The 24,467-nt window shown below is 34.4% G+C and overlaps 1 protein-coding gene across 7 annotated transcripts in view; it reads left to right on the top strand.

Annotated features, from left to right (window-relative positions):
* Positions 1 to 24,467, top strand: part of BTBD10 (BTB domain containing 10) — an 82,766-nt gene that overhangs the window by 53,431 nt on the left and 4,868 nt on the right. For all 7 annotated transcript variants that reach the window (XM_074273151.1, XM_074273148.1, XM_074273152.1 and 4 more), the window contains 6 exons: positions 5,634 to 5,830; positions 8,524 to 8,809; positions 12,580 to 12,682; positions 17,501 to 17,621; positions 20,735 to 20,932; positions 23,271 to 23,381. In XM_074273151.1, the coding sequence (XP_074129252.1) occupies positions 5,634 to 5,830; positions 8,524 to 8,809; positions 12,580 to 12,682; positions 17,501 to 17,621; positions 20,735 to 20,932; positions 23,271 to 23,381 (1,016 nt within the window). The remainder of the gene's footprint in view (positions 1 to 5,633; positions 5,831 to 8,523; positions 8,810 to 12,579; positions 12,683 to 17,500; positions 17,622 to 20,734; positions 20,933 to 23,270; positions 23,382 to 24,467) is intronic.

The following is a 24,467-nucleotide window of genomic DNA, read 5'->3' as shown; positions in this document are numbered from 1 at the left end:
TGAGTATCAAATGAAATGCTGTATAGAGGGTTTGATATCTCTATCTATATGTGTATATATATATATGGAGAGAGAGAGACAGACAGACAGACAGACAGACAGACAGACAGACAGACAGACAAAGACACAGGAACCTCAAAGCACTGTATAGAGGTTAGCTATTAGGACATTTTAAAAACTAGTTCTATGAGGCTTCTATTAGGGCATATCATTATCTCTCTATGCCTTTTCATTCTGTGCGATTCTTGCCTGTTTTCTCCCAGAAAATTTCCATAGGGGATCTATTTGGTAGAAGCTGTCCTCTGTATCTTTTTATATTTTATATTTACTACTATAGTATGGAGACTTCCATCTGTTTCCTCTTTCAACATGACTGGCCTGCCTCCTTTTTTGATCCAAAATTACCACTTAATACTGTTTGTCTTTATTGAGCTACATCCCAATGAACATGCTTGGCACTTGTACTGAATTTAGCAGTGTTTACACTTTTACTTTATGCATTAAATGATCAGCTTCACAAACAGAAAATGGGTCCTTTCTTAACAATAATAATAGCTCGAATTTACAGAGTGTTTAAGGTTTGTGAATCACAAATATTTCATTTGATTTTACTATTTAGGGTATTAAAATCTGGCAGCTCAGAGAATTGTAAAAATTATACCTGCATTGATTTTGCTTTTTAATAATCCCTTCATTTGCTAAATATTGAGTAAATGGACCCTCAAATCTTTTATTTATTTATTTTTTTAAAGTAGGTACACAGAGCCTTTTGGTACTTAGGTATGAGGAATTTCAAATGAAAATACTAAGTGCCAATTCTCATCAAAAACTGAAAACACCTGAGTAACTTAAACAAATAGTTTGTTTTCCTGGGAATGGGTAGCCGGAAGGAAGGCAGTTTATTTTTATAAGAGACAGATTGCAAATGATTAAACAGATAACAGGTATTCCAAAAAAGGAAACTCTGGGATGTGTGTGTATATATATATATATATATATATATATATATATATACACTTAGTTCAATTTCTTATACTTTATACACCAAAATCATAGTTCATATAATAATGAATACCCTAAAGCATTTTTTAAAATCAAAATGACTTTTGAATCATTAAGCTCATGTATTCAATATAATTTCAGCAGTGACTATAATTAAGTGTTTTTTAAGGAGTTGCTTATATGCTGTCATATGTATAGGAATATTTCAAAAAACTATTCCCTCATTCAATTTTAAACTCTTCTATGACTTAGTATATTGTCTTTGAGAATTCCTGGAGGTGAAAAATTCACCTAACTTTCTGGTGGTGACACTTCCCAGAGATCCAGGCTGTTTCTCAGATGGCAGGCATATAAGTAAGTGAGTGGTACTTGAAGCCTTTCTACCTTGGCACAGGGTCTTCTAGAATTTGTAACCTGTTAGCATAATCTTAGAGATCCAGTGTTGTTTGCATTTTCTGATGAGGCACTACAATGTTCATCATAGTAAATGGAGGTAGAGAACAGAATATATAGTAGATCACTGGACAGAAAGTCAGGAAATCCTCTCTTCTGAGTCTTAGTTTCCCATAAGTGGGGATAAAATTTGTAGAATTTAATTGATAAGGTTGTTGTGAAGATCAAATGAGATATAGAAAGTGAATTTTGCGAATTTTCAGGTATTCTCCTCCCAACTTGACTTTGGCTAGGTTAACTTTTCTGTGCTATATTATCTTCATTTGCCAGGTTGAGCGGATTGATTTTAAAGGTGGTCTAGTCAAATACTCCATGTTTTCACAGGCAACTTTGTTAGATCATAATATAAACCACATTACCTACATAATCACAGTACATATTGTGTATGTATATATATTTATATATTTATTTTATGTTCATTTAATCTCTAGAAGATATTTGCAGGCCAACTGCAATTCTGCTTCTACATATCTGCAAATACTAGTTCTCTACTTCCTATTTCAATATTCATCCATTCTCATTTTGCTTAGGTTTTATTTTGTGTCTATAGTGATTTCAAGCTATTTATTCTTTTGGGAAAAAAAAAGCGTTATTGTTGCCTTTGTATTATAATCCTTTGATAGTGATGTAATTCACTTTTTAATGCAGCAGAAATGTGTCAAAAAAATCATTAGCCATCTCTTAATGCAAAATTACACATCAGTTTTGGACAAATTTTAGGGGTAGATGTCAATAAGTGTTTCTTAAGTACTTTGGTGTCCTAGGGAGATGGGGAGTGGGGGGACAACAAAGATAAGAGTGAAAGAATCTCTGCTCCCAAGGAACTTAAATTCTAATGAGTGAAATCGTGAAAATATATATGAGTCAGTGCATACACATACACATATGTATGGACTGTGCAACATGAGTACAAGTTTATTTTTGGAAGAGGTTCTTTAGTAGTTGGTGGAACCTGGAAAGAAGACCTGAAGAAGGTAGTTTTTAAGCTGAGTCTTGAAGGAAATAAGAAGTACAGAAATAGGGACATGCAATGTGGTATATGCAGAAAACTGAGGAGGCTTTTATGACTGGATTGCTGAGTAGTGTAAAGGGAGGGGGGGGTAGAAGATTGCAAATTTATGAAGACTTTTAAATTAAAGACCAGGAAAGAGAAGTTAGATAATGATCCTTTAGACAGTAAGTTACCACCAGAGTTTTTTTTTAAGTAGAGAAGTGATGTGATATGTGTATACTTAAAAAAAAATCGTGTTCTGTTGGGACCTCATCTTTCTCTTGGTGATCTTATCAATTACAAAGATTCATTTATCTCTGCTTATGACTGCCAGATGTGTGTGTCTCCTGAGACTCCAGTCTCTCTCTTCATCAACTGGACTGTTTGATATCTCCCAACTGTAAGACCTATAGGAAGGGTATATAACATCTGATTCCAGAGAAAACAAAGCAAACAAAAAACTTGACATAGTTTTAAGTGTAATGTTAATTTTTAATGTTTTCCCCCATTGCTTTATTAAATCTAGGCAATCAACAAAATATATCAAGTCCTGATTGTAGTGCTGCTATAAATGCACATGCTGAAAATTTAACATCCAATGTGTGCTGCTGATAGTATACTCCTGCTTAATGGACAGTTTAATCTCAGCACATCAAGGCAGACCTCTTTGGCTTTTTCCTCATAACCATTCCTCCTCTGAATTTCCCCCTTTCTGTTGAGGAAGCTAGCAACTGTATAGCTATGTAGGGTCGCAGATTTTGGAATTACCTATTATCTTTCTTCATCTCTCCTTGTATCTTGTCATTTTGCAAAGTCCTGTCAATTATACCTCCATATTCTCTTTTCTCACATGTCACCATCTTAGATCAGATTCTTCACCTTTTTATTATTATATGCATTATTGCAGTACCTTTTTAAATGGACTGTGTCTAGTCTTTGTTAATTCATCTTCCATATACTTGCTAAAGTAATCTTTCTAAAAGACAAATTTGAATATGTCATTCTCTTACTCAAAACCAAGAGTAGAGAACTTAATGCCCTCACATTTAAAGTCCTTTCTTCCCAGGTTTAATCAGGCTTATTGCCTGGTATATATTCCAGGTTTATTTTTTTATTACTCCCTTTAATGCACTTTACTCTGTCCCGACAACCTCTCTTGTTGCCTTTTATCTTTCCAGCTCTTAACAACTGTGCCCTGAACAGACAGATTCCAGTGTCATGAATAACCTCCTTCCTCACCTTCAGCATCTCTAGCTTCCTTCAAAGCTCAGTCCACATGCCATCTCCTTAAGTCACTTAATGCCATTGCCTTCCCTCCAAAAGCCATCTGCAGAAGAAAAAAATCTATTATATTTAAGTAGCTTCCAAATTGATTCGTGGGCGCTCAGTATTTCCCACTTTTTCAAGCTCTTTTACACACCATTGCCAGATTTTACAATCAATCACTTTACTCTTCAGTGTCTGCCTTTTGCATAACAAATGAAGTTCAGATTCTTGAACATGACATTCAAAAACCTTTTGATCTATTGTATTTATAGAATTATATACTTAAAGCTAGAAAGGAGCTGTGAGATCACTTGATCTGCTCTACCCACCCACCCTTATTTTATCAGATGAGAGGTCAGTTGACTTGCCTAATAATTACTGTCAGAGAAAAAGTTTGAACCCAGGTCTTCTGACACCAGGTATATCACTTTTAACAATTAATGGGGGAAAATGAGAGAAAAAAAAAAAACATACAACAACAACAAAAAAAGGTGAAAATACTATGTTGTGATCCACATCCATAGTCCTCTTACACATCCAAGAGCCTCTTACAATGGCTCTCTCCATCACAAATATATTGAAATTGGCTTGAATTGCCTCATTGTTGAAAAGACCACGTCCATCAGAATTGATCATCACATAATCTTGCTTTTGCTGTGTACAATGTTCTCTTGGTTCTACTCATTTCACTTAGCATCACTTCATGTAAAGCTATCCAGGCCTTTCTGAAACCATCCTGCTGGCTGTTTTTTATAGAACAATATTCCATTATATTCACATACCATAACTTATTCAGCCACACAACTGATGGGCACTCTTTCAGTTTCCAGTTTCTTGCACTACAAAAAAGGACTGCTAAATATTTTTACACATGTAGGTCCTTTTCTCTCTCTCTTTTTAAAAATGATTTCTTTGGGATATAGACTCAGCAAAGAGAGACTGCTGGATCAAAAGTTTAATAGCCTTTTGGGCATAGTTCCAAATTGCTCTCAAGAATGGTTGGATCAGTTCACAACTCTAACAACAATGTATTAGTATTCCAGTTTTCCCATATTCCCTTCAACATTTATCATTGTAATATTCTCTCTGAAATGTAATGTTCTCTGTTTCGGTTTCCTTGGGGTCTCTGGAGGCAGCCTTCCTTTCAGTTCAGCAATCACAAGTGCAATCAGGGATTAAAATCCAAATCCTTTATTGTCTCTTTCCAAGTCTTGTCTGCTTTTCTGGGCCCCAGTTAGCTTTCTTTTAGTCCAAATCCTTTATTATCTCCTTCCTGGGGCTGGGCAGCTTTCAGTCTGGCCTTGGTCTTAGTGGGAAAGTGCAGGAGTCCAGGCCAGCCACTAGGAAGAGTGAAAATTGAATTTCTCCCCTTGGTTCTGAGAGCTTAAGCTGCTGCTGCCAGTCCTTTGCCTTCTCTCTGAATCTCCTTGGCTGAGGCTTCTACACTGAGTACAAACCAATCATTGTATCACTAGGAAACCATTATTTGTTGTAGGATTAAATCAATGCTAAAATAGATTTAACCATAGTCTCCTCAATTCCACTTAGTATCATGTAAGCATCCTTTGTTTCAAGTTCAGAGTTCTAGCCCATAACAATCATTATCTTTTCCTATCATCTTCTGAGGTATGTGGTGATACTTTAGAGTTGTCTTAATTTACATTTCTCTAATCAATAGTGATTTAGAACATTTTTAAGTTGAAAGGTTAGATTAGATAAGTGATCTCCAAGGTGTGTTTTGTAGTGAAAAAGAATCTATGAGGAGTTTCAAAGCTACCTTTTCCAGCTTTGAATATATTTGGTTCATAAGTCTATATGCTTTTATGATTTTTAAAATTTTTCTTTAAAAATTTAAAAATAATTTAAACTTTTTAATATGTGAATAACTTTTTTTTTTTTTTTTTTTTTTTTTTTTTTTTAGTACCCCATCTCGTGTTGCTAAAGGAGGAGTGGACCACACCAAAATGAGCTTACATGGTGCTAGTGGTGGACATGAGAGATCCAGAGATAGACGAAGGTCAAGCGACAGATCTCGTGACTCATCCCATGAGAGAGCAGAATCGCAACTTACTCCATGTATTAGAAATGTTACTTCTCCCACTCGACAGCATCACATTGGTATATCAGAATAATATTCTCTCATTCTTTAGAAAAGCTAAATCAAAAGTATTTTTTTTTTTTTAAGAATTTAACTTTTCCATTTATAGTAATGGAGTTGAATTCTTGTCTTAAATTTATCATTTTAATATTAATTAAACATAAGCTATTAATTATTATATTATAATTATATTGTTATTATATTATCATATAATACATATGTTAATAAAAAATAAATTATTAATATGTATTAAAATTTAAAAATAATTAAATTAAATATTTGAGCGAGAAATCCATTCTTTTTTTGTTGCATCCTATCATATCTGTTTTTGCTTAGCCTAGAAGATTGTTTTTTCTAGGAAAAGACAACTTTAAAATGAACTTGATAGTGAGCTCAATGTATGTAGAGTATGCTCATATTCTGGAACTAGTGATAATTGGGATTTTTAAAAATGTCTTTTTAGTTTGGCTCTTAACTATGGATTTGAAAATATTTTAAAGTAAATTTTATTCTCAGATTTAAAGCAATAATATGTTTTTCAGAATTGTCTAGAAGAGATGTAGTGGCTTGTATCACTTTTTTGGATTTGGAGCAATTGTAATGCTTAAGTTAAAAACAATAAAGCTAGTATGTGATCTGATTTCCAAACTAGCAAAAATCCAGCCTTTCTTAGTCATATTTGTTAATGTTCCTTATTTCTTATATCTATTCTGTTGTTGGGATCACAAAGTGTCAGTTTCCCAGACAAACATAAAATAATCTCAATAATTTATATTTACATTTTCCTAGTGGGGTAAAGGGGGGACTACTTGTGAGGGCAGAGATCTGGAGAGGGAAAGGAAAGTGTATGGTGTGTATCTGATATGCCTTGGCTTAATATCTCCCACTTAATGGATTGCAGTTTTAAAAATCATGTATGGCACCAAAAAACAAAGCAAAGATGACAGTGTTAGGTTTCAGCTTTTAAAAGATTTGAGAACTGACAGTAATTTGTGTATATTGCTTGTCTTAAATGCAAATTATGAACAGGAGAGAATAAGATGAGGATAATTAGCTGGGGAACTTTTCAACAATGAAATGATTGAGACCAATTCCAATAGACTTGTGATGGAGAGAGCCATCTGCATCCAAAGAGAGACTATGGGCACTGAATGTGGATCACAATATAGCATTTTCACCTTTTTTGTTATTGTTTGCTTTTTTTTCTTTCTCATTTTTTCCCCTTTTTGATCTGATTTTCTTATGTAGCATCATAAATGTGGAAATATGTACAGAAGAATTGCAGATATTTAACCTATATTGGATTCTTCGCTTTCGAGAGGAAGGCAGTGAGAGGAAGGGAGAGAGAAAAATTTGTAACACAAGGTTTTGTAAGGGTGAATGTTGAAAGTTGTTTTTGCATATATTTTGAAAATAAAAGGCTTTTTTTTTTTTTTAAAGAAATCTGGCAGTCAAAAGTATTTTGTAGTATTAGAAAATTCTATTTGGATCTCTCAAATGTATCATAAAACTATATCCTCTTTAATCAGTAAAAGAAACATCAATGGCAATTTTAATAAGTGTTCTTTTTAAATGTGAAAATGATAGATTTTTTAAAATTTCCAGTCACTATGCTTTTAAATTTCTTAAAAATCTTGATTTAAAAAAATCTTGATTTAAAAAAAAACCCATGTGTGTGTGTGTGTGTGTGTGTGTGTGTGTGTGTGTGTGTAAACCAAATCTTCAGATTTAATAAATTTGTTTTACCTCTTCAGATGTGAAGTAATTAAACATTATTCTCAGAAACTGGCAGTAGTGCTTTCTATGAAAAATTCAGGAAAGATATGGCATTATACCATCTAAAAGCCAATGTATTTGGCAATCACTTTAATAATCACTTTAGTAGATGTTTGAAAAGTGAACATGCCCTAGTGTCCTTAATGGGTTACTAAATCTTCCTTATGAAAAAAGTTCCTGCTTGATATAATGCCAGAATTAATACTTCAAGCATTCTAAGAGGTCGTTAGTTTTTTTTTTTTTTTTTTTTTTTTTGTTTTTGTTTTTGTTTTTGTTTTGTTTTGTTTTGTTTTGTTTTTGTTTTGTTAAGGTAGTGGGGGTTAAATGACTCGTCCAGGGTCACACAGCTAGGAAGTGTTAAGTGTCTGAGACCAAATTTGAACTCAGGTCCTCCTGACTTCAGGGGTGGTGCTCTATCCACTGTGCCACCCAGCTGCCCTGAGAAGTTTAGTTTTTAGGATATAGCACAGTAAAATTGATGCTCTTAATAGAATTATCATTGAATTTTCAGTGTTTGTATTTGCTTGCTATATAAAAACATGCTGTTCTTTAGCTGTGGAATTATCCAGGTCAGATGGCAGCATTGAATTAATGTAGTTTCTTTCTACTATTACTCTGGCTTAATTAGTCTCTGTGGACCATATACCTTTGACTTTGTCTAACCATTCAATTCATTTTGACACTTTATCCTAGAGAAGTAACAAGTTAACATTTTGCATTGGTCTAATCAGAAAAGGTAAGCAAGAATTAATAGCTGATTTGCAATGAAAAAAAATTATGATCTGAAAAAATCAGTGTATCCCTTGAGTAATTTGAGACATAATCAAATTACTAGATATCAAGATTTCTACACTTTTAAAAATCCTGAAAATACAAAGAAAGATATCTTTCTTTATATGTATGTATAAAATGTGTATACATGTTTTTTCTGTTGCAGAACGAGAAAAAGATCATAGTTCTTCCCGCCCAAGCAGTCCTCGTCTTCAGAAAGCATCCCCCAATGGTTCCAGTAGCAGTGTTGGAAACAACAGCAGAAACAGTAGTCAGTCAAGTTCAGATGGTGGTTGTAAGACTTCTGGGGAAATGATATTTGTGTACGAGAATGCAAAGGAGGGAGCTCGAAGTATAAGAACGTCAGAGCGAGTAACACTAATTGTGGATAATACTAGATTTGTTGTAGATCCATCTATTTTTACTGCACAGCCAAATACAATGTTGGGCAGGTTGGTATTAATATTAATAATAGTCTAATTATTAATTATTTGAAACTACAGTGAGACTTGTGTTACTGAAGAACATGTGTTTCAATGTTATACTTCACAGTTAGAAATTTTGTTGCCAGAAGCTTGTAATAGTATATGAATGTTATAGTATGTAAGTTCTTGTCAGTATATGAGTCTTATAGAATATAAATTCTTCTTCTATGAGATAGGACTTTTTTTTCCCTTTGGTGTAACCCTTACCCTGGGACCATCAGAAGCCCACAAATTGCACCCAAATGTAGTCCATTTTGTATCCAATCTTAAACGTTAAAATTTCTTCCAATCCATTTTTATCTATGCCCAGGCTAACTTTTCAAGGGGTTTTTGTCCCACAGGATTTGTTAGTTAGCACATTTATATATCTGAGAAAATATATTCTTTTATCTGAGACTTGGAAAAGGTTACCACTATTTATTTCCTTTTGTTATCAATGTCCCCAAATCAATAATTAAGTGTCCTATTATCTTAGAATTGGAAGGGACTTTGGAAGGTCCTAACCTTTGGTAGGAATCTTTTGTCATCCAGCACCTGCTTAAACATTTAAAGTGATTTAAAGTGACAGGTGTTCTCTTTAATGTAGCCCATTCATTTCTTTGACAGCTTAAATTTATTTGAACTTCTTTGAGCCCAAATGTTCTTCTTTATAATTTTATTTTGGGGGTAGCTGGATGGCATAATGGATAGAACATTGGGCTTTGATTAAGGAAGATCTGAGCTCAAAACTGGCCTCAGACATTTCTAGCTGTGTGACCCTGGACAAGTCAATTTACCCTGTTTGCCTTAGTTTCATCTGTAAAATGAGCTAAAGAAGGAAATGGCAAACCACTCCAGTATACTTGCCAAGAAAACCCCAAATGGGATCATGGAGAGTCAGACATTGAAATGACTGACCCACAACAAATAACCCATCCTTAAGCAGTAACAGAATTTTAAAATATAATCATATGGAAGATTTTATTATGGCTTTCATTTGGATGGCAGGTTTTAGGAGTTCCCCCCCCTTTTATAGTGCAGCAGAAAATTCCCTAATATTCCCTATCACTGGGATTCTTAACCTAGGATGTATATATCCCCAAGGGGTTTGTAAATAAAATTTAAAGACATCTTTGAACTTGGATGGATCAAAAAAAAAATCACATCTTTATTTTCACTGAGTTCTAATGGAAATTTAGCATTTCCTTCACTTTTTATTCTGGGAAGAATTTTATAGATTTTACCACTGTACTAAATGGGCAAAGAAAAAAAAATTAAGAACTCATGTCCAATATATATTTTATCATCACAAGCCTACTAGATTTCCCCCCTCCTCTATCTTTTTTTCTTAATAATTTTGAAGCAATTAACATAAAGCTTAATAGCAAGCATGAGCATTTTGATAAATGCCAAAAGAAAGAAAGCCTGGTCAAATTCTGAAATATATTAACCTTTGAAATATATAACCTAAAGAACCTAAATGTATAACCTAAGAAATTCTCTGATGTGTTATAGTACTTCCTTGGCTTCTTGATCTCACAGAACCTGGGTTTAAAGAGACTTCATAGGGTATTTGAGTTCAATTTATATCCAAACTGAAATGCCCTATGTATTAGTATGTCAGAGAAGTAGTTTATCCCATACTTAATTGAAGACCTTTGGTGAAAGGAAACCTCTTCCTTCATGATGTGTAGATGACAACCCATCCATTTTTGAGGGGCAGGTAGGAGGAGGGATATCCAGTATGCTTTTTTATTCTTTTTATTTCACAAGAGCTTGTATATCTTTCATTAAGAATGATTATCAGTTCAACACTCACATTACTTACTTCAGATACTTGACTTTAGCTGTGTGACATTAGGCAAGTCAGTCACTTAACCTCTCATAGTCTATTGTCCCATCTGTAAGATGAGAATAATAGCAATTATTTCAAAAAGCATAATAGCAATTATTTCAAAATACGGGCAGCTAGATGGCACAGTAGGTAGAGCACCAACTTTGAAGTCAGGAGGACCTGAGTTCAAATGTGGCCTCAGACACTTAAGACTTCCTGTGTGGAAATGGTTTGTAATATATTTGAATGTTTTGTTTCTTTTTGGGATTTGTTATCATTTTAGATAATGAGATGAAACAAATAGTACTCAGGATATTCTAAAGATCAAAAGTAATGTTGGTTGGAGACCTGGGGGAATACATGGCAGAAATCTATTTTCTAAGAAATACATGAAAAAAAGTGTTTTGAGGAAATAAGACTTATTAATACTATACGTGCTTATCTAAATTTTAGAAAGGGTAAAAAGCCAGTATTTGAAATTGTATTTAAAATTGTAATTCTGCATTTTAATTCAAAGTGCTTGTGAAATTTGTTAAAAATCTCCAAACCGATCTAAGTATATAAGCTTGCCCTTTTTTGTCGAGTTCAAGTATTTAAGAACAACTGTGTGGCATTTAATTCTTGAAAGAAAGTCTTTTAAAAAAATAAATGAAGGCATAGTTTCATTTAAAAGGACTACAGTATATCATTGTAAGTGGAAATTAATATTCATGGGAACTGTAAAAGTACTTGGTTTGCTTTTGGAAACTTTTGAATAAAAAGGCTTTGTTCTGTATGGGTTTCACTTGTAACAGTGAATGTAGAAACCTTATGCATTGGGGAATTTTTGGATACTTGGCCATCTTTACTTTTTAAGATGCATTTCATTTAGAACTATAACTTTCTTATAATAAATATCAGACCTTTTAATTTGGTATGAGAATATCCTTTTTAAATTTCTAGACATTGATTTTTAAAAATAAATTAACTTCCACAAAGCATTTGTGCAACCAGTATCTGTTCACACTTATGTGTGTGCAAGACATTTAGATAAAAAGATGAATATATAAGATGAATATTTTAAAAAGGGTATCTTTATTAGTAGTACAAAAGTAGTTGATGTGTATTTTGCAAAAATTCAATCCTTTCATATTTTATACTTGTGCTTTTTAATTTTTTTAATGAAATTCAATACTGTTATTGGGATATTGATTTAAATATCTTTATCTTTTACCTTTTCCTTGTCCTGTCTAATTGTTCATTATTCATTTCTATGTAAATGACATAATATTTTTATATATCATTAAAAGATTATTATGAAAAACACAATTTTATCTCATCAATTCCCTGAGTTCTCTGGCGTATATATGTAGTCTTTTGCTATTTATTCTCTATGATAAGGCTAGAGATTTTAAAGGAAAAATGTGAGAGTAGTTTTAGGTTGTTTTTTTTTTTTTAAAGGACCCCTTAGCCAACACCACTCTTTTACTCCTTCTCATTTCTACAAAGTTTAATGGATAAATTGTAATTTGTAGTTTGGGAGAGGGCTCCCAAATTGATGAGATCATAACTTCAGGGTTAAAAAAAAAAACAAGTCACTTTTTTTTCTCCCAGTGTTGATCCATAGTTATTTTTCTGTGACATTTGGAAAGAAATTCTTGAATATGTATATTGCATAATTTTCATTGCTATTTTTTAGATAACGAGGTTACTATGATTCATATTGCTACTGTTCTTTACTAATTCTTTCCCATTAGGATAGAACTACACTGAATTATTTTTAAGAGCGCTTTCACTTCCACTTTGTCAGAATATATTTCTACAGAAATTTCTGAAGTTAATGTAATGAGAGTTAATATTTACATTTTACCTTGATGATAAATCATTTTAACTTAAAAGTTTTTTATCCCACTTTTTGATTTGTCTTCATTTTTTTATATGATAGGATGTTTGGATCTGGAAGAGAACACAACTTCACACGTCCTAATGAGAAAGGAGAATATGAAGTAGCTGAAGGAATTGGTTCTACTGTATTTCGAGCTATTTTGGTGAGTTTTAAGTATTTTCAGGAGTATGGACTAAGTTGTATACTATAAATAGTTAGATGTTGCATTCTGTTTGGGTACCGTTTTGATGATAATGAGGTGTGGGGGTGCAGAAATGCTGAACTTCCAAAACATTGGGGTTTCATGCTCTCCTCATATGGTCCACCAAATATTAGTGATGAGGTCTAAAATTGGGGTATCTAAATGAAATAAGGGTTTAATTGGGTTCTAATGCCAGGTTCGGGGTACAGGGAGTCATTAGAGCTCCTCTGCAACTCCTTTGGATTCGGCACAAGGATACAGAGTTAAATGAGGTCTAGAGGCGGTACAAGAGTCCCCTGTAAAGGAATTTACAGACTCGAAAACCTACAAGAGGTTTATTATGGGATTTGGAAGTAAGGTTAAAGTCTAGGTAACTAGTAAAAGGTGTTAAGTAAAGAGAAGAGGGCCCCAGAAATAGGATTCCAGAGGGCAGAGATCCTTTGGCATGTCAGGTGTAAGGCTGCCATGTTAGGAACCTCTGTAAAGACTCTGTAAAGGACTCTAGCTTGGCTCTTTTATAATGAGAGATTTAGCTAAAGGGGCCTATGGGTGGAGTCCCAAGTTGGCTCAGAGCTGGGTAGGAGTTGTGAGAGCCAGATCTATTGGAATTCAAAAAGGTGGTTTTGACCAGTATTTGTGAATCAAAGGTCCTGGCTTCTTGAATTGATAATGTATCTGCTAGGAAGGGCTGGGAATCAGAAAGGAATAAATCCATCTGAAAGGATTAGTTTCTTAAAGAGAGAACAACCTGCATCATTAGTGAGTGAAGATTGAACCCCCAAAATATAGTGGGATTTTGGGACGATGTCGTATTATGTCTAAAGAATTTGTTGGCTTAGACCAACTCCAGAGATTTTATTATGCTGTTTGATTGTCACACTAAGTTCTGAAAGAGAATTTTATCCATTAATAAAGGGAAAGTTTTAGCTAAATTCCGTAGTGGAATCTGCCATTAACACAGATGTAGACCATAGCAAGGAGGGAAGATATTGTTGAGGCAGGCTGAGTTTCTAGAGAACTTGTCATAAGGTAGACAGTTCCTGATGAACACACAAAAAAATGGGGATTTGGGTTTTTATTTTTTAATTTTTATTTTTTTATTAATTTTATAATTATAATTTTTTTTTTACAGTACATATGCATGAGTAATTTTTTTTTTTAACAACATTATCCCTTGTATTAATTTTTCCAAATTTTCCGCTTCCTCCCTCCCTCTACTCCCTCCCCTAGATGACAGGTAATTCCATACATATTACATGTGATACAGTATAACCTAGATACAATATATGTGTGTGTAAAACCAAAGTTCTTGTTGCATGGTAAGAATTGGATTCTGAAGGTATAAGTAACCTGGGTAGAAAGACAGTAATGCAAGCAGTTTACATTCAATTCCCAGTGTTCCTTCTCTGGGTGTAGCTGTTTCTGTCCATCATTGATCAACTGAAAGTGAATTAGATCTTCTTTATGTTGAAGATATCCACTTCAATCAGAATATATCTTCATATAGTATTGTTGTTGAAGTGTATAATGATCTCCTGGTTCTGCTCATTTCACTCAGCATTAGTTCATCTAAGTCTCTCCAAACCTCTCTGTATTCATCCTGCTGGTCATTTCTTACAGAGCACTAATATTCCATACCATAATTTACCCAACCATTCTCCAATTGATGGGCATCCATTCATTTTCCAGTTTCTAGCCACTACAAAAAGAGCTGCCACAAACATTTTGGCACATACAGGTCCCTTTCCCTTCTTTAGTATTTCTTTGGGATATAAGCCCAGTAGTAGCACTGCTGGATCAAAGGGTATGCACAGTTTGATAACTTTTTGGGCATAATTCCAGATTGCTCTCCAGAATGCCTGGATTCTTTCACAACTCCACCAGCAATGCATCAGTGTCCCAGTTTTCCCACAGCCCCTCCAACATTCATCATTATTTGTTCCTGTCATCTTAGCCATAGATTTGGGTTTTTAAACTAGGTAAAGTAGGGATAGCTAGGTGGCGCAGTGGATAGAGCACCAGCCCTGAAGTCAGGAAGAACTGAATTCAAATTTGATCTCAGACACTTAACTCTTCTTAGCTATGTGACCTTGTGCAAATCACTTAACCTCAGTTGCCTCAGGGGAAAATTTAGGTAAAGTACCTTGAGGTTTGTTAGCATGTTCTGATTAACTTGTTCTTTAGGATTGGTTAGATTATTGTGGGGTCCTGATGATTTTGTCAGTTTGCAAAATTGAAGTAAAAGTCCATTTAAGACAACAAAAGGCCTAATTAAGCAGAAAAGGTCCACTTAAGGACCTGGGTAATCCTGTCAGTACCCTTCTCTACTTGCCTTTGAAAGTAGTTTGGGTTGCAAAATTCAGACCATTTCCTGTTAACTGCCACTCTGTATGGTCTAAGAAGCTACCAAGACTTGGGATCTTTTTGTTTTGGTTATATTTTGTATTTGTAAGGTCTCCCTTAATAAAGAGAGAAAAGAATTTTACAGGATGAAATTAAAGAGAGCATGCATTTAGAGCTTGTGGGATTGGGGAGGGGATGACTAATGTAAAGACATAAACGATCACCTAGCATTTACTGAGTACTTGCTTTATAAAGAAAGGAACTTTTTAAAATAAGCAGTTGAAATAAAAAGTTAAAACAGACTCTGATCTTAAAAATCTTGTATTCTAATGGAAGAGACAAAATACTAAGAGCTTTGAAAGTAAATGATGTGTGCCTAGTAAATGGAAGGTAATCTTAGAAGGCCCCAGTAGTAAAGGAGACCAGGAAAGGCTTCTTGCAGAAAGTAGGATTTGAGAACCACCTCAGCAGAAGAGGCTAAATTAGGTTGAAGGCATTCAGCAGGCCTTAGAGTTGTTGGTGATTTAGAGGGTGTCTACCCCAAGTGGTGGAATGGACAGATGAGAACAGTTGATTTCAACTTCCATGAAGGGCTGAAGCAGACACTGTGGAGTGCTTAGAGCTGGTCATTTCTGAGAGATACCAAGACCATCCACTGCATCCTGGGCCATGACTAGTCATCTTGACTTTTGTCTTGCTGTTGGACTTCAGTGACTCTGGAAGAGAAAATGAGACTGATGACTTTGTGCAACTCTGCCTCGCTTAATTTCAGTTCCCAGTCACTCTGTGAAGTCACTGGTTCTTTATGAGAATGAAGGACAAATGGCAGCAAGGAAACTCTTCTACTGAATTCTCTGACAGTGTCTTTACTGCTTCTTCCATATATGTAACCACTTTTATTCTGGAGTGGCTCAATGGATTCTACCTTCCTCCTTAGTGTTGGTAATGCAGAAGGCTCTGTCCACATCTTTTTCTAGCTTTACTCTCTCCTTTGGTAAGATCCAATACAGCCAGGTCTTCAGTATTCTTTATTTATGCAAATAATTCCTGAGATTTTATTGCTAAAAAATATATTACTACTTAAAGCTCCAGTCCCACATCTTGTTGTCTATTCAATATAATCTACCTGCATATCCCACTAGTGACACAGACTTAATATTTCCAAAATTGACTCATTATCCCTTCTTTTCTACTTTCTTCCTTGCCATTTCCTTATTTCTGTTAATTTCTTTCCAGTCACCAGGTTCATTTTTGATATGTATCTATTTAATGAGGGAAAGGAAAGGGAGAACCCCATTTCTCGGCGCAAAGATCCCATGAGACGCAGTACCCCCTGTAAAATGAATTTGCAGGCCTGAAAACCTAGATTGATAAATAAAAGGTATTTTATAGGGTTTGTAAGTAAAATTAAAGTCTAGTTAGTAAAAGGTGAAGTAGAGATAAAAGGGCATAAATAGGATTCCAGTGGACAGAGATCCTTGGCAGCCAGGCGTAAGGCTGCCATGTTAGGAACCTCTCTGCAAAGAGACAGCTCCAGCTTGGCTCTTTTATAATGAGGGATTTAGCCAAAGGGGTCTGTGGGTGGTGTCCCAAGTTGGCTCAGATCAGGTTAGGGGTTAAAGGTTTTTATTTACAAAGCATATGGAAGGGTAATTTCTTCAACATTGATCCTTGCAAAATCTTTTGTTCCAAATTTTCCCCTTCTTCACCCTCTCCCCTACCTGGCAGGTAACTCAATACATGTTAAATATGTTGAAATACATGTTAGATAAACATATGTATGAATATTTATACAATTATTTTGTTGCACAAAAAAAATCAGATCAAGAAGGAAGAAAAAGAAAAACTGAGAAAGAAAACAAAATGCAAGCAAATAACAGAGAGTGAGAATGCTTTGTTTTGTTCCACATTCAGTTCCCACAATCCTCTCTCTGGGTGTAGATGGCTCTCTCTGTCACTGAGCAAGTGGAACTGGTTTGAATCATCTCATTGTTGAAGAGAGCCACGTCCATCAGAATTGGTTGTAGTATAGTCTTGTTGTTGCCATGTATAATGATCTCCTGTTTGAACATATAGTCTTGATCTCAGTGTTTTGTAATTAGTACTTATATACATGATATATCTATCCTATTATTGAGGTTACAGACTGTTGTTTTTGTATCCTTATAACTTAAGAGTGCCTTACATTTAATAGGCACTTAATAAATGCTTAACTCTTAATTTTTTTTGTGTTTGGGAATCTGAGCATAATATGTTAAGCATTTAACTAACAAATTTGTTGAATTGTTTTTTTTTTTTTTTTTTGTGGGTGTGATAAAGGATTGTCAGTGCACATTCTCTTCTTTTACTTCTATTAATGCCATGGCTAAAACAGGGCTGCTGTGTTTTGGACTATTAGATATTTTGCTAATTTTTTGTTGATAATTTTTTTTTCAGGATTACTATAAGACTGGAATAATCCGTTGTCCTGATGGCATATCTATTCCTGAGCTAAGAGAAGCGTGTGACTATCTTTGTATCTCTTTTGAATATAGTACTATAAAATGTAGAGATCTCAGTAAGTATGATATCTATGAAAAAAAAATCTATATAGAAAGTGCAGTGATTGTTTTTAAGGGGAACTGTAATATATTTGAAGGAAAAGAATTACTTAACTCAGTATAATATTTAAAGATTTCCATTTTAGAGTCTTCAGGGTCTTTATGCAGTTTTTGAACTTTGAACTTTTAAAATTTAGTATTCTTAATTGTAGACTATTATACACATGACTTTCTAGTGATTTTTAAAAGACCATTGTTGATATACCCAATCATTGCTACTATCTGCCATGTGACAGTACTGCTTGAAAGCTAATAGCATATGTATGTCCGACTCTTAACATCCAATAGAATTCTTTTTTCCACATTTCAAGAATCTGTAATTTTTTGTTGCTGTGTGTGCATATTTTGTCAGTTTAAATTATATTGACTGGGTTTGTGATTCATTAGTACAAGAGACTCCCAGATGAGGAAATTTTTTTTACCATCACAGGTTGGCCACTTTTCTGCAGCTAATAAAGAGAGAGGAACTTAGAGTACTGAGAGGGGGAAGGGACTCAATCAGGATCACACAGCCAGCAGGTGTCACAGGTGACACAGAAACCAGGTCTTTCTGGCTTTGATACTGCCTCTCTGTCAGCATGCTACAGTCCCTTGTCCAGGGAGGAGCTCACACAAATTTAGTCTTTCAAAATTGCTAGGGCCAAAAATTTCATCATCTTTCATCCAATCAGATGAATGGGATACATAATTTTAGCATTCAGCATAATCTGTACTAACACTTTAAATAACACTTTGAAGTTATATCTCACAATGCATTGTTTCATTGTAGGATATAGTAACTTAATTTCATTCATATCACCTTAGCTTTTCAAGTAGAAGTTACTCTGGTAGTCATGTCCCTTCCCACTTTAGTTTCCTCATCTTTAAAAAAAAAAAAAAAAAAAAAAAAAAACAGAGAAAGAATTTTGTTGAGAACAGGGAAGGGGAGACTGTTAGTTTTACAATCTACTAATAAGAAAGTGAGTAAAATTAGTATAAACCAACATTAATTTGACATAAGTACATAACTGAAAGTCTAGTGTTAATCATTCATCAGTTTTGAAAAGATCCATAAAAGTATTGATGTTTGATAGCTCAGCAAAGGTATGTCTCAGTTTTGACTAAATCTTTATCCCTGATACTCATTCTCGGTTTTGGTTTCAGTGGTTTCATAAAAGAGAATGTACTTTGAAAGAATGCAGTGAACTGAAACATTGTCTAGAGAGAAAAGTTAGAGGTGGTTGGATCTTGTTGGCCTACTAATTCATGTCTACTAGTTTAAATTCAGAAAAAAAATATTTTTGGTTTTTGTTTTCTCAGGGGAAAAAACACTCTGGTTGGCCATAAGCCAGGGTTGTAGCAAAACAGGCTTCACTGGTCTTCAGGTCAGACCGGATGTCACAGTAGAAAGGAATGCCTAAATACAGAAAAAGTGGTGCACGTGCAAATATATATATGTATAGGGGGTGTGTGTATAAAAGAAAGACAGGGGGTTGGGGGAGAGAGAGATTTCTGTGCACATGTGCATGCATATAGAGTGCCCACCAGAAGTTAATATTTTAATTTAAAACATTGCTTTTAGAAAGAGTGACTGACTTGCTAGGAGCAAATGCTGCCTTTGGAACAGGGGGGGGTTTAAATTTTAAAGGTATTCAGCTGAAATATATTTTCATTTTAAAATTTGAGCATATTCAGAAGGAACACTGAACTGTATTTGGTGTCTAGAGAATTTGAGTTCTGGAATCCATCACTTTTAGGATGACACTTGAATTTGGGAGCTTATTTCCTCATCCTTAAAATAAGTCATTGAATGTTTTTTAAGAGCCCACCATGAGCTAGGCACTATGCTGAATGCTAGGATGCAAAAAGAAGCAAAAGGTGGTTCCCACCCTCAAGGAGCTCACTGTCTAAACTGGGAGACAACAAGCAAACAAATATATACAATCATACTTCTATACAAGATAACTAGGAAGTAATTAAGAGTCTCTAGAATTAACAGAAGTTGGGAAATGCTTCCTGTAGAAGATGGGATTTTTAGTTCGGACTTAAAGGAAACAAGGAAGGTCAGTAGGTCTTGCGGAGGGGAGAGCATTCGAGGCATGGAGGACAACTAGAGAAAATGCTCAGAATTGAGAGTTATTTGTGGAGTGGCCAGGAGACCAGTGTCACTGAATTGAAGAGTAGGTGGTTGGAAGTAAAGTATAGGAAGGGGCTAGGTTATGAAGAGTTTTAAATGCCATTAAATGCCAACCAAAGGATTTTGTATTTGATGAAATGATAGGGAGCTCCAATGAGGGGTAGGGGTTGTTTATATAGTTGTTTAGAGGGGAGTGTATGACATAGACTAGTTATTGATTCCCATGAATATTTCTCAAAGCTTCAAGTTGGTTATTATATAGAAGGTAGGCAGTTATCTGGCTTTCATTTCTATTATCCTTTTCCTGAAATCGCATTGTTGTAAACTATTATAAAGTAATGAAATGTAAAAAGAGCAATTTTTAGAAGGCAGATAATGAGGAGGAGAGCTAATGAAACTGGGGAAACCAGGACCTTTTGGTCCTTAATCTTTCAGCTTTAACATCTAGATTCCTCCATGACTGTAAAGAATGCTCTCAGCTGAATTCTCTCAACCAATGCAGTTTGATACTGTTCCAACTTAGAATTTTAGTTGCCTACAGTAGAGTCACACAGCCAATTTATATCAGAGGCTAGGTTTATACTTCCCCAGTTTTCTTCAGTAATAATGTCACTAAGGAACATAATCAGAACTGGAGTCATTCATTTATTCAGCCGTTCATTATTAAGCTCAGCATACGCTACTAGATGTTTGGCATGATGAAATGATTATGTAAAACCTCTTCTTCCTTCATTTAGCTTATAATCAATCTAACAAAAAGTAGGAGACAAGAGTTATATATAGTCATGAAAGATGTTCTTTAGCCAGAAAGAAAGTCCAAATTACAGAGGGATGGGAAGGCATATTATAGAGACTAGCCTTTCAAAGATGTATCAGTCTTTTTTTATATGTTTTGCCTGATATTCATAATAAATCATCCAAAAATCATGATATTTTTTATGGGTTTGATTTCAGGTGCCCTCATGCATGAATTATCAAATGATGGTGCTCGTAGACAATTTGAATTTTATTTAGAGGAAATGATCCTCCCTCTCATGGTGGCCAGTGCCCAAAGTGGTGAAAGAGAGTGTCATATAGTGGTACTCACAGATGATGACGTGGTTGATTGGGATGAAGAATACCCTCCACAGATGGGAGAAGAATATTCACAGAGTAAGTATTGGAAGATGTCTTTTGTCTGTTGGACCAATGCTGCTGCTTTATCACCTTATCTTATGAATATTGATATTTAACTTCAGTTTATAAAAAGAATACATTTTTACTTTGGAATTTTGCTACACATTACAGCTGCCTTTTTTTTTTTTTTTTTTTTTTTTTTTTAAATTAATGAGTAACTCTTAGAAACATTCCTGTAAAGGTAAAATAGTTTGCTAGAATGCATTTTGGTCACTGTAGATTAAAAGTGACTTTTTTTTGATCCAGAAGTCTAAGTGAACTGTGCTATAGAAGTGAATCCTGGTCTGGAGGAGCTTCATTTTGTTTGATAACCTGACTATTTGTAGATGGTGTTGGGACCCACAAATATCTTTAGAAAACCAGAATATTTTTGCTTTTTTAAAGCTCGTTATTCCCTCTAAGGCAATATCAGCATTTTATCTAATTATTTAGATACTCTCTTTCTAATTGCAGTTTTGTTCCATTTTCAACACCACCCCCACCCCCCCCCCCCACCCCCGACAGAGCTTTTCATATTTTTGGTAAATCACACATTAATTAAGCACATATTGTCTTTGGCAGGTTTCCTAGAAATGACTGACGTTTCCTCTCAAATCAGAAGAAAATAGGGTAGAGTTCCAATACAATTTAGATTTTTATAAATATCTTCATTTAGTCTTTTTGATAGAACTTTTTTAGTCACTCAAATTGCCAATTTTATAAGGGCCAAGGCTTTTCAGAATCTAATAAAGAACTTAAGCTAGTTGGTGGTCTTTTCTTCCTGTTTGATGGAGAAAATATTTTGGAATTCTTAAAAGTATTTTCTTTGTTTAAAAATTATTTCCTTTATTTATTAAGTTACCATATTGTTCCTTAAAGAATTTTTGTTGCATGATGTGCTCAGATGAGTGTTGTGGTCTTTCTTGTGAACAGTAGTAGTACTAGATATCTGATATTGCTGTACAAACCCTTAGTCCTGGGCTCTGCTAACCTGATTTTATGATGTCTTGCTGCCTAAGTTGGACAAAATACAGTAAAAATGAATAATTAAAAAAAAAACCCTAAAAACTAAAGAGATACCAAAAGATTAAATTAGTAAAATGCATTTCTTAAACTTTAGGATTTGTTTTTCAAAGCCAAAACTTTCACCTGCAGAAGATAGAGAAAAGTTTAAAATTAATTTATCTAATCATTTTGAAGCATGCAGTTTTGTTTTTGTTTTTTCACCTTCTTCAAAGAAGATTTTAAAAACTTAAACTTTGAAGATTAAAGACTTAAACATTTTTTCCCTGTCAATTCTTATTTTGCTCTGAGAAAGAAGATATTTTAACCAAAGAGGATTCATTTGTAAGAGATGAAGATAGTTCTGCCAGCCTTTTTCTTCTAATTAGAAAGTAGTATAAAATGATGGTGGTTTATGACATCATTCATTCTGTGAAATGATGACAAATCTCAAATTTTCAACATTTTTAAGGATGTAGAAATCAATACCAACTTATTCCAGAGAAAGCAAGTATTTATTTTCCTTTTAACTGGATCCTATAAACCAGCGTGTTTGGTTTGTGAGCGTGTCTTTCTTTTTTTGCAAAAACCTTTGCAGTTCACCTTTTAAGGGAGATAACTCCACCTGAAAGAGAGAAGGCGAGGAGGGTCCATCTGTCTAACTCCCTGAAGTCCCCAGCACATTTGGAAGATTCATCATGTTGTCAGTGGAGTTTCTGTCCTTTGCAAAGCCTGTTTGACCTAAACAGACTAACCTGGGCAGAACTTGCTCGATTCTGCCTTTTAACATCAGTATTGAGTGGGATGGCCACCTCAGTGGAGAACAGTTTGGGGGGAGGTCTGCACACTTCGTAGCTCAATCCATGAAATGCAAATAGTGTTTTGTGTCTCTACCCTTTGGGATTGATAATCATCTAAATGGTTTATACCATGTTCTTCAGTCTGCCTATGTTGGGCAATTGTTTTTTTAAAAACACACTCTTTTTGTCAGGTCTTTAAAGTTGTGTTTTTTGTTTGTTTTTTGTTTTTTTTTTTTTAAAGAATTGGATTATTTTTCCTATGGATTGGGTTTCAATATTAAGCTGCAGTAACCTGATGGATTCTCAAAGCTTTTCTGGTTTCCACCCTGTTAGAGATTTGCTTGTATATTAACTCTACTGAACTTATTGTTCTGTGATGTTCGCTAGTCATCCTTTGGCATTACTGCATCCATTGTGGGGATTTAGGGTGATCAGACCCTGCTGATTGTGGAGCAAGATGAATTTAAGGTAAAAAGCTTCAGTAAATTTATTTCTGTTACTAATTTCTAAAATCTGTTGCTTTTTGTCCCCAGTTATTTATAGCACAAAGTTGTATAGGTTTTTCAAATACATTGAAAATAGAGATGTGGCCAAATCTGTCTTGAAGGAGCGAGGTCTTAAGAAGATTCGATTGGGTATAGAAGGTAAGACATATTCATGGGTCTTCTTTCTAATGCTTTTTTTTTTTTTTTTTTTTTTTTTTTTAAACAGAGGTAAGAGAGTAGTATTTATGCTTTTTTTCCCCCCCTTTTTAATATGTTTAGTTAAAATGGATTGAAAAAAGCAGAAGCCTTTAAGAATATGGGTGTAAGCTTAAGAAAAAGGTCTGATGAGTTACTGTTATTAGAGTTATTCTCTAAATCAAAGCTTTTTAAACTATGGTCATGATCCCATTTAGGGGTATATAACTGAATATGAAGATTGTAAAAATTTTGGCAAAAAATTTCTGAATGAACAACCAAAAATTAATTAAATCTATCCAAAATGTTTCTGTTAGGATTTGCTTGCCCATGTTTTATCTGGTGACTTCACTATATCCTTGGTTCTGAACACACGATACATACACTTTGCTATGCACATGCAAAAATGGTGCTAGAAACATTCGAAATGAGGTCATGTAAATATTTCTTGAGAGGAAGGAGGTTGAGAGTAGAAAAAGTTTAAATAAAACAGCCACAACTGTGTGTTGTTGCTCAGTTGTTTTAGTTTAGTTAGTTCTCCTACCCTATTTGGGTGTTCTTGGCAAAGAACCTGGAGTTGTTTACCGTTTCCTCTCTAACTTATTTTATAGATGAAGAAACTAAGACAAACAAAATCAGGTAACTTACTTAGGGTCACACAACTAAGTGTCTGAAGTCAAATTTGAATTCTGGAGGGTGAGTCTTTGTGATTCCAGTACCCAATTTAATAGGATTTACAATAGTAAAAACATTAATCTTATTTTATAGTTGAGAAACCTGTGAGGTTCAGAGAACTAGAGTCATATAGCAAGGAACTTTTGGAGCCATGATTTATATACAGGTTTCTGACTTCAATCTGGTGCTCTTTTCTATAGTAGTATTGATGAGAGGTTTGTCACCATAAAATAATAGGAATCCTACTTGTATCACTATTAATTATTACACATAATTATTATCCTTATTATATACAACAAGGGATGAAATGACAAAGCACAACTGGGAGGAGTTATGTAGCATAATTCAATTCACAAAATAGTCCTTTTGAGCAGC

Source organism: Sminthopsis crassicaudata, chromosome 6, assembly GCF_048593235.1.
Source record: "Sminthopsis crassicaudata isolate SCR6 chromosome 6, ASM4859323v1, whole genome shotgun sequence".
NCBI lineage: Eukaryota > Metazoa > Chordata > Mammalia > Dasyuromorphia > Dasyuridae > Sminthopsis > Sminthopsis crassicaudata.
The sequence above is the reverse complement of the archived record's forward strand: the minus strand, read 5'-3'. Positions and strand labels throughout refer to the sequence as shown.